This window comes from Xiphophorus hellerii, chromosome 13 (assembly GCF_003331165.1).
Source record: "Xiphophorus hellerii strain 12219 chromosome 13, Xiphophorus_hellerii-4.1, whole genome shotgun sequence".
Classification (NCBI taxonomy): domain Eukaryota; kingdom Metazoa; phylum Chordata; class Actinopteri; order Cyprinodontiformes; family Poeciliidae; genus Xiphophorus; species Xiphophorus hellerii.
Genome location: NC_045684.1, coordinates 28,903,378 through 28,914,616, shown reverse-complemented (window position 1 = coordinate 28,914,616; position 11,239 = coordinate 28,903,378). Strand labels below are relative to the sequence as shown.

The 11,239-nt window shown below is 42.0% G+C and overlaps 1 protein-coding gene across 1 annotated transcript; it reads left to right on the top strand.

The window, feature by feature from the left end:
• The first annotated feature begins 1,116 nt into the window (after positions 1–1,116).
• Positions 1,117–7,799, top strand: tpbg1b (trophoblast glycoprotein 1b). The gene is made up of 2 exons (XM_032580574.1): positions 1,117–1,713; positions 2,199–7,799. The coding sequence occupies exons 1-2, from the start codon at positions 1,463–1,465 to the stop codon at positions 3,046–3,048; spliced, it is 1,101 nt and encodes a 366-aa protein (XP_032436465.1). The 5' UTR covers positions 1,117–1,462; the 3' UTR covers positions 3,049–7,799.
• Positions 7,800–11,239: the final 3,440 nt, after the last annotated feature.

The window sequence follows — 11,239 nt, the reverse complement described above, 5'->3', positions numbered from 1 at the left end:
TGGACCAGAAAGTTGGAAAGTTATTTTTAAAAAAAAGTTAAATGGAAAAAAAAGGGTTTTCTTACATATTAGTTAAAATTCTGTTGTGATGATATAAGACAGATAATCTGTGGGGGGGAAAAGAGCTCCTGATTCTTCTAGTACCAACTACAGAAATACATAACTCAGTCAAAAACAGCCAATCAGAGCCAGGAGGAGGACCTTAGCGCTGACAATCACTCTCACGCTCACCCCTCCCACTTGCTCTTTGCTGAGCTACAGCTGGTTCACCACAGCATAGCCTGCCGTGAATGCTGATGCTAGTTAGCATAGCCAACAATGACTGTGAGTAAACGTTTTTTCTTTAATGGTAAATTGTTTTTACACCATTAGTACACTGAGCAGCGAACACGAGGTTGATTGATAGCATTAAGACCCTCCTCCTGGCTCTGATTGGTTCTTTTTGACCGTAAGCCGTGAATTAATAATGGTAGAAATATTAGCTTGATTTTTTTTAAAACAGATTGTCTATCTCATACCATACTGTCACAACATGATGACAGTTTTAAATAGGGGAAAAACATTTTTGCAAAAATTACACACTGCAGCTTTAAAAGGGAAATATCCCAGGGCCACAATTTTAAGGGGCACCAAAGATGTTTTTTCTTCTTATTTTTTTAAATGAATACATGTTTTGCATCACTTTTTATATAAATCTTAAAGGTCCATAACATATGAACTGTATTAATATGTATGGGACTACTCAAGTCTGAACTTATAGTAATTATTTGAGGGTCAACATGGAGCTACTCCTTAGCAGATGTAATAAATATACCATACATTAATTCATACCCACTTATCTATAGAACTAACTATTGTTGCATTGGAATTTGTATTAGAAGGAGAATCTTTCTGTAGTGGTAAAGACACCAAATCTGGCTCCAGCCCAGGGCCCCACATCCTTGGGAATCCGGCCCTGACTACAATGCAAATTTTATGATAAAAGTTCACATTTAAAAATCCATGTTTAGGCTCGGGTAGTCATACTGGTTCTGGGGGAAAGTTAAGAGAGACAACCGACCGCTCTCCTTCCTTGTGGATCCGGTCAGGCGGGAGAGAGAGAAGCCCCTCCCCGCAGATCATCATCGCACCAGTCGATGGTCCTTCTAACTGCATTGTTGGGGGAAGAAGCGACGCCCCGCTCTGAGGATCAAACATCCCCCCCCCCCCCCCCCCTCCCCTGTGATCGGCACGAACCCCAGTTCTGTTTTCATGGAAATCAGACCCAGCCTCCGGACCGCACTTTCTGCAGACATGCGAAGTTGAAGGCGCATTCCCAGCCGGGACAACTGAACTCGCGATGTTGGCGTCTGGGAGAAGCTGATTCTTTCATTCTGCTCCCCCTCTCCCTTTTCCCCCAGTACTCTATTTTCTTCCTGATTTCGTCTTGTTCGCTCCCGTTACTTTTGGACTTCACTCCAACATGCTGCACCTGACGAGCCGCTTTGTTTTCTGCGCACTCCTCGCCTCCGTTTACGCGTCGTGCCCTCCGCGCTGCGAGTGCTCGGAAGCGGCACATACCGTCAAGTGCGTCTCCAAAGACCTGAGAAGTATCCCGAAGATCCCGGGATACACCAGGAATTTGTTTATAACTGGGAATCAGATCAGCCGAATCGGTCCGGAGTCTTTCAGAGGTCTGGATAATGTGACCACCCTCTCCCTGAGCAACAACAGGTAAGATACTGCTATAAAAACCACCGATTCAATGTAAATGGCTGAGCTTTCTTACATAGATTACTTTTAAGTTGGCATTATGAGTTGAATTGGTCCGTGTTGTCATACATTTGAGATTAGAAAAGCCTGTGGGCCATTTAATCTAATCTGTCTATATGACTGGATTGTAACGGTATAAATCTGGACCGTGTATTTCTGCATAACTGAACATGTAATTGGCTTATAAAGTGTCTCAAGATGACATTTGCTGTCAATTAGAACAACATGTAAACATTTTATTGAACTGAGCAAGTAATCCAAAGTAATGGATTATAATTTTTCTCTGTGGCATTAGAACACGCTTGACTCTTCACAAGATGAAGAGTCAAGAGTGTTGAATCCATGACTCAGGGTACTTCTTGTGTAAAGACATTCTTTCATTCAGACCTCTTCTGGAACTGTACTTTGAAGTTTGATCTGTACGTCATGCTTTTCTTCCGACCCAGAATTTCAGAGATGGAATTCCACACCTTCTCCGGACTTCTCCGCCTTCGCTCTCTGGATCTGAGCAACAACCAGCTGACCGTCATTCACCCCGAAGCCTTCAGCAACGTCAGCCAGTCCCTGCGAGAGCTCAATCTCAGCCGAGCCCTCTACAACTACTCGTCGGTGATGGACCTGGCCGCCTCCCTCCAGATGATCTCCATGGCGAACCTACAGGTCCTGGACTTGTCCGACAACAGCCTCATCTACCTGCCCTCGCGCACCTTCTCCCGCATGTACGGCCTGCGCCGCCTCCAGCTCTCCAACAACTCTCTGGTGGCCATCCGCAGCCTCGCCCTTTCAGGTCTGGAGAGCCTGGAGGAGCTTGACCTCACGCTCAATGCCCTCAAGACCTTCAACGACGAAGGCTTGCAAGAGTTGGACTCCCTTCCCCGAGCCTCTCTGCTTCTGGGGAAGAACCCGTTCACATGCACCTGCGGCATTGAACCCTTTGCGCAATGGCTCAACAGATCCCAGAATCGCGTCAGGGATGCAGAGGGCCTCCTGTGCGCCTTCCCTCCCAGCATGAGGAACACATCCATCCTCGCAGTGGGCATGCTGACTCTGGAATGCCAGCAGAGGGACGAGGGGGCAGACCTCGCTTTGCAGACCTCTTATGTCTTCTTGGGAATCGTTCTGGGCTTCATAGGCCTCATTTTCCTCTTAGTACTTTACCTCAACCGCAAGGGAATCAAGAAGCGTGTGTATGACATGCGGGACGCCTGCAGGGAGGTCTGGGAGGGCTACCACTACCGCTTCGAGATAGACTCCGACCCCAGGTTATCACAAGTCTCCACAAGCGCTGACGCATGAGAGGACGATCACTGCACTGCATCCGCAAGAAACTCTTTCTCCTAATTTGTTTATCAGTTGCAGAATGTAAAAAAAAATGTACAGACGTGCCTGTAAATATATCTTCAAACAACAACACTTTGATTGAAGCATGCGCTCATCAGTCAAATGGAGATGTTTGACACTTTCAAGAAGCAAAAAGTAAGTGCCTGAAGTGAGCTCAGTATTGTTTTTTTCTCTTTTATATTTGTGAATCAAACAGATCTCATGGAAAAAAGAAGGGAAGGGGGAGGCGGGGATAACAGAACTGCAATAAAATTCTGACACTATGAAAACAAACCTTTGGGAATTTAAAGCACAATCACTCATTCATCTTTGATCCCTTTCAAGCCCTTTGGTCCCTCCGGCCTCCTGCCCCAGGGTGCCAGAGAGGAATTAGGGCACCAAAAGCTGCCGCCCCCCCCCAAGCTCCTCTTAAAATCACCACTCTGCTCCTCTTTGGCTGTTGGATTAGAAGTGGAGAAGACAATTCAGCACAGGCCAGCGGAAATCTCCCTGCCCCTTCCCTCCATCCTTCCCCCTTTCTCTTTTTCGTGAAACTTTGCTTTGTTTCAACTCCTTGAGTTTTATTGTCAAAATGATGAGAACCAGCCCCGAGCTGAAGCCGCTGAAAGTAACCCCCCCCCACTCCTCTTTCTTCCCCTCCTCCTTAAAGACAACAGCCCTCGCTCTGGAGGAGCTTTGAAGGGAAAAAAAAGAAGAAGAAGAAAAAAAGGTCTGGCTTTCCACGTTTTTCTGTTTAAAGGGCTTTTCCTTCCTGCAATGATAAGATACAGATGATTCTGAAACACCAGCCACATTGTTTCATTCACAAGGTCTTTTCAAGCGGCTTGGTGAAGACAGAACAATATGTGCTTTAAAGGGTTAGTTTAGATTTTGTAAAAAGCGAGGTTCTATGAAGCTGTTGTCAGTGACAGCGTTCTTACCTATCATAGCAAAGATTTCATATTGCAGCCAGTTTGGAGAGAAGAAACAAAATCCTCAGAGCGGCAGAATGCTAACAGCTGGTCAAATGGATCAACAAAGTCAGGGCTTCACATGCTTCAATGTGGGATCATAGACTATTGCGTTTTGGTTTTGTCTTTTTAAAGCTGTGTTGCAAGTAGAGAGCATCTTAACAACAGTAAGCAGCATTTTCTGTCTGGACAATCAAGAAAAAATGATCATAATATGGTAAAGCTAACAGGTAATTTTTAAAAATCCTATATTGTATTACTTGAATGCTATTTATTCAAATAATAAATAATATCACTTGTGTGCGATATCACATTCAAGTTGGAGCTCTGGCTGGGTCACTGCAAAACCTGTTTATCACTCCTCTTCAGAAAAAAATATGTAGATAAAATGAAAATATTACTTTAAACCTGCAGGATGCACATTTAAAACAATATATGTTTTTTATACCTTTGTTAAAACTGCAACCATGTTGTGTTCGTGTAGAGATAATCTGAGAAAAGGTCGATGTGACCCCTTTTGCTGCATGAAGAAACTTACCGCTCTGAGTCAAAAACAACCAATCAGAGCTGGGAGGCGGGTCTTAGCGCTGTCAATAATCCTCATGTACTTGCTGCTCAATGGGCTAATGCCTTAGCATTCTCTACAGGTTCTGCTATCAGGAAGAAGCTGTATCATAGTAGAGAGAAAGGAAGGGAGCGCCACACTAAGGGTGATTGACAGCGCTAAGACCCACCTCCTGACTCTGATTGATTGTTTCTAGTTAGCACTTGGAGAAGGCAGAGAAGCTAAATTTTTCACAGTCTCATAGCATACTGTCACAACATGGTTTTAACAAATATGTCAAAAAAAACATTTTTTTAATGAAAGTTACGTACTGCACCTTTAAGCATGTACTATATCCACCTTCACTGATTTCACAACAATCATAACACATGCAAAAACACAAACTGGGACTGCAACATATCAATGTCAGTCCATCAAACTTGCTTTTTGTCTTATTGCATGCACAAATCATAATGAGATTTATTGGACAAGATTTTGTGCACAAACCATAAATTTTGTGCTCACAGCAAACAGTAAGTATGAAAATTCAACGTGCAATTGAGCAAAGTTGTCAGCCATCGTGAAATACTTTGTTTACAATATCCTACCACATATTGCATCCAAGTAGTCTTTTTTATTGCAATAATGATTACTTGTATTTACTTCACTGGTTGCATCAACATTGACAACATTGCTAAATCTTTAACATGGGTTGGTGTTCTACAGATTCCTGGCTAGCTGTTAGCCCATCTTAGTCTCCTGTGACTTTTATTCCCTTTTTTTGTCTATTTTCTACTTGCTGCAATGTGACATTTTTCTGCTACACATACAGTAACTACAGAAACTTCCAGTAAAAAACACATTTTAAAAACCTAAACCTGAGGAATTTTCCCTGCTACCATTGCCTTTTACTACTGGAGTAATGTTAACTGTGTGTATCCTATTTGTACTTGGAGATCAGATTTTTCCAGTTTCCAGTGGGAAATCTATGGAGAACCAAGTCGGAATTCCAGTGGGAAAAGTCCAAGTTTAGTACTAAGGATGGTTCCTGAGTAAGAAAAAAAATGTCATAAATGTGGCAGATATGAACTTTTTGTGAAAACTTCTGGTGTTAGGAACTTCCTTAAACCAGTGAGGCTCATAGCATTGTACATTATTTATTTGTAAACATGCTATTTTAAGAGCTTGAATGGACATTACTGTGTTATCTTGTGTTTCTTAAAGTGCCATGTCATAGTGTCCTGTATTTCCTTGTATGTTAGCACATTAAAAAACAGTGTTAGGCAGATTTAAGCGTCAGAACATGAAGTGGATTTTGTGAAAATTCAAAGGATGTCATATGTTTGTAGTATGGCTGCACCCCCAGCCCTGAATAGTGGATGAGAATTGGGATGAAGGGTGTGGATTTTACAGTGGCCAATTGTGATCAGATAATTGGTCATTTTCACTTTCAGTCATCCCAAAAAGAAGGAATCTTTATCAGCACAAAGTTTGTATAATGTAGCATACAGATTAAAGAATGTATTTATTTGGTCCTTTCAGACATGTGTTAGCATTTGTGTTAATGCTAAATCGGTGTGTATTATTATAGGATTCATGGTGCAGATTGTAAGTTGTCCAAAAATCCGTGGCAGCCAGAGTGGCCGTCAATTAAACTGCATTTCCATTACAAATGTGCGCAAAAATTGTCGATATTCCGCAAATGTCGAAAAAACACAATTTAGCTATGTTTTGTGTTTCCTTTAAATAAGAAACACAATTAAAATCACAGGTGGATATGTTTGTTCTCCCAATAAAAAATCAGCATGCTCCTCCAACTACTTCCTGTCGTCTGCTGCGCCCGGGGCAACCTCTGCTTGTTGATCATGTGACTCGAGTGATGTGGAAAAAACGGATTTCTGTTGCAGTTTTGCGAAATAAATCAATTTTGCTCATCCTAGCAAAGTTTTGCCGTGTTTCCATTGAGCAAATTTATTTTTGAAATGTCAAACTGCGCAGTTATATAATCAGTGGAAATGCTGATTGTGTAAATTACATAGCTGCTGCGGAAGTTTGTTTACCTGAGGCAGCGTACCTTCCTTTGGAAATACGAAGAAAGTGTGCAATATTAAGATGGGAGAATAACAATTAGCACCACAGCCATTAGCAGTTCCTACTGATTTGGACTTCCAATTGGAACAGCTGCGCTTTGACTTCCGAAACAAATCAGATGCGGCCTAAGCAACCTGTGTGATTATGGAGTCGTTTTTACCCAGCTACTTTAGCCACACTGAAACCTTAAAGTCCCAAATGGGATGCACATGTTCAAACTGAAGCAGAGAATGAATTCCAGACGGTGTCATGTGTATCATCCTTGTTTTTCCAAATGACAAAAGCAATTCTCTGTGGCCTTTTGATGCTCCCAACTCAGACTAGAAGAAGAAATGGAGAGCTGCCATTCATCAATGTGTTTATTGTCCAAATTGTTAGCTATCAAGGTATTTAGAATAGGCAGAGAGAGAGAAGGCCTGGAATCAAGCCTCCCTTTGTTCGAAGCCAGAACAGCATCTTCATCCTATCAGTATGTCCAAACCTCTCCGGCGGCCATCCCAAACTGTTTACGCCACGGAGCCTTTTTAGTGGATGTGGAATAACAAAAAAAGAAACACGAGGAGCTCTTGATGACTGTGCACACTCATTTAGACCAAATGTAATCTTGTGTGTTTAGAAAAGCAACACAAATGAATGTAATCTTAATGCTCGGGACCGAGGTCCGGGTATCATTTCCCCTGAGCCGCAGCGCCACATTAAGCCGGACATTTAGTCACCGAAAGGAGAAAACAATTGAGCTCCGAGGGCCGACACAAAGGGCCAGCTCGGATGGCGAGACGGTTCAAAGAAGCTTTGTTTTCCAGCGCAAAAAAAAAAAAAAGAGAAGAAAAGAATGCCTTGTGATACTTATTGTCTCCGAATCCACAGTGCAACAGGATTCATTCATGATGACAAAGTTAAGCGCTCTGATCCGGCTATTGTTAAACTCGCATCATTCTTAATAATTGCATTTGGAAGGAAAATACCAAGAGGAGCTTTCATTGGCCCGTTCCACAAGTCACACCCACGACATTAAGCCGACTGCGGGTCATTGGTGTCAATTTGCAGAGCAGAAAGACGAAAAATGTTCCCTGCATGTCATTACTTCCCTTTTTTACTCATTAAAGTGTGTATTAAAACCATGCCTTTTCTTGTGTTTTTATGAGTGGGGCTGCTGGAGGGGGGACGTTTGCTATAGGCTGCCTCTGTGAGGAAACAATGAAATACAAGCAGACACTCTATTACTCCCTGTGTAAAAGATATGCTTGTTAAAAGCAAAAGCAATTCCTTGAATAACCCTCCACCATTAGGCTGCTTGTTGCTCTTTTGTTGAGTGAAAGATGTCGTCTTTATCTCGGCTTTTTCTCTCCGCTCTTTCGCTGCCAGCCATTTGTTCGGTCCAGGGTCCGTCCCAGGAAGCCGTTTTAAAAACTCCTAACAGCTTGATGTCGCTGTTTTTGTGTGCAACATGTGGTTTTGTGCAAAACACACACACACACGGAGAACGTGTGTCTTTTCCCAGCTTCGCTCTGCAGCACAGCAGGCTTTTGATTTTATGTGCCTCCCCGGCTCTGGGAACATCTTGGCGCCATTACACGGATTTAATGGCTAAGATAGGAAATATGACTTAAAAGTCAGAGCCACATCTGCGAGGAATTGTACATGTTAAAAGGAGACCGCAACAGTCAGCGGCATGACGACAGAGACAAAGTGGCATCGATCCCACCGCCCCCCCGCTGACAGTTTATGACAAATACAGCTGTCTCTGCCTCCAGCTAACGATTCATGTCATCATTCACATCTGCTATTGCTTCACATACTTCTTCCTTTAAATTAGTGATAAAACCCAAACTGTACTCACTGTAATCCTAGAGGTAATGTGTGTGCCTTGTTAAAGCATTCTTTACCCTTGATTGTTTTGGTTTGTCCCCCCCCCCACACACACACACACACTCCCACACACACACACATTTTGTCAAACATAAACCTGGATAAACATCAGAAAATTAAGTGAATTTTGTGAGAATTCAAGGGATGTCATGTCTTTGATGTCTGTGTTTTGTTATGGATGCACCTCTGGCCTTGAATAGTGAATGTGTGTCGGGATCAAAGGTGTGGATTTTACATGCTGTTAGTTTCACTTTCACTTTCAGATACCTGGCATCCCAAAAAGGTGGACTCTTCACACAAACCTCCATGTATTTTATAGGGATTCTAAGTGGGAGACATACAAGGTAGTGCCCAATTGTGAACCGGAAAGAAAATAAATTATTTTCAACAGAATTCCAAAAAATATTCATTTTTGTAGAATCACTTTTCTAAGTAATTGTTGTTTCAGGGTGAAGTGAAGGGGTTCGTTAGTTAGTTCCATCATTAACAGAGTGAACCAAACAATTTGATCAAAATCTACACATTCTTTGAGTCATTCCGTTTTAGCTCAGGCCACATGTTTAGGCTACTTTCGGCCACCACCTCTCATCTGACCAGAACACCTACATGTAACAAACTGCAAACAGGACAGAATTTTTTTATTTACTTTTTTTTCTTTTACCAATGGATTTCTTCTTGCTGGCCTTTGAAAATGTCCAGATTTGTGGAATGCACCACCCTTTTAGTTGCCATATCGACAGATTGCAGCTCCACCAGACTTACCAAAGGTCACTTGGCTGCTTCTCTGATTAATGCTGTCCTTGCTCTGCCTGTCAGTTTAGGTGGATTTGTTATTGCTCTACAGCCTAACCCTGCAATAAATGTCTACCCCTGAACTGTCCACTCTGCCCCTTGGTCTTCGTGATACTGTTTGAAGACAAGCAGTGCCCCATTCTCAATAAATAGGTTCAACTGATTGGTCTAAAGACAACAGGTTTTAATCAGCAGTACCAACGTAAAGTGGAACGAATGCAAACACACACGCGCCACCATATTTAGCTTTTGAAGAATTTTGGAAAGCATTTACCATTTTTCTTCCACTTCAACTCTTTGTGTTCAGAAAAATCCATCGAGTTACGGCCATAATGTCTGGAAAAAGGTGTGAGTACTTCTGCGAAGCACTATGATTCAATTGCTCCCCTGTCTTTTATCCATCATCTCTAACAAGTCTGCTCAGTGAAGGAGGGGAGGCTTAACAACAGACGGGACCCCAGTGGGGCAGTAGCCATTGTTCTGCTGCTCACTTGATCAATGTGACCAATTGTGTTTGCCACTGGATGCAAGTGAAGAGGAGTTGGTCCAGCTGGCCCAGCCGGCCATTAAAGCCAACCGGCCTCTCATTCATCACTTCCATAATGGCGGGAGCCAAACTAAACACCTGAACACACCTCCAGCACACACACACACACACCCACACACGCCCACACACACACACACCCATAAACACACGGCTGAATTACTCTGATCGTTAGCACTATGCATGTGCTCAAAGTTTATTCTGATTAAAACAGCAACAAATAAAGTTTTTTTTTGTATTTCAAATAAACAAGGGGTATGTAAAAAAAATCACTATTTTGCAAAGTAAGTGCTGAAATTACAGAAAACATTTGGTATTTTTTTATGCCTGACTTCACCTGGAAACATGGCAGAGACAGAACATGAACAGGTAAGAGTTTGTTAGGACTGAGCAGAAACCTCGACCTCAAAACTGGACCCTTTTAATCCCATTCTCACTTGCATCATTCATATTGTCTAAAAACAATTCTAGAGGGAATAACGATGTCTAGCTGTGGACTGCAAAGTTTTGAACATGAAAACTTTATGAATTTCTAGTGAGACGTCCCTACAAGCAGGAGGTTTGGAGAACCTAATTGCAAATGGACTGCCACAAAAATGTGTTTCTCTTGTTCATAGTGGCTACTGTTATCCAGCAGGGGAAATACTACTGTGAGAAATAATTGTATCTAACAAAATCAGTGGTGTCAAACTTATCGGTGGTACTCCTGCTTTCTACGCCTGGTTGCCATTGAGACAGCTACTCTACCTCTCTGAGGTAGGGTTTGCGGGTTTGCGACTACAGAAAGCCGCAAGGATATTTGATTATTTGTCTTTGCACAACATATAAAAATCATCCAACGGTAATTGAACTCCAATTTGTTGAAAGTCGACAAAATTTGAATTCAACATCTCTATCTTTCCTAGTCTGAAGTAAACTGGGCGTCTGCATCATGTCTTATTTAGATGCCATAAGAACAGGAAATAATGAAATACTGTTTAAAATTTTTGTGATCAGTGTCAAGATTAAAGTGTTTCTGTTATTTTTTATATAATTTAGGACTTGTAATGAGTGTCATCAAATGTGCCACAGCAGTTTTGCAGTAGACAATCAGTTATTATTGTGGAATTTTCTATCACTCAATACATATTCAAATTAAAGGGTGGACTTTATTTACAGTGTGGTAGAAATATATTTCTTTTAAGAGTTTTTACTCATAAAATGTGGAGGGTGCAGTAAAAGTTGGTATTTTTCTGCCCCTAAGCATTTCCAGCATCACAGTAGTCAGACCATTTGCATAATTCTATTTTGTGTAATACATTTCCAGAAACATAATAAGAACTTTGTACAGTATGAGAATCCTGACAATTGTGCGCT

Excerpts from the sequence above, each read along its gene's own strand:
- tpbg1b (XM_032580574.1), top strand. The coding sequence starts at position 1,463 with ATGCTGCACCTGACGAGCCGCTTTGTTTTCTGCGCACTCCTCGCCTCC. Across the intron at positions 1,714-2,198 it reads CTCTCCCTGAGCAACAACAG|AATTTCAGAGATGGAATTCC; the intron begins GTAAGATACTGC and ends CTTCCGACCCAG.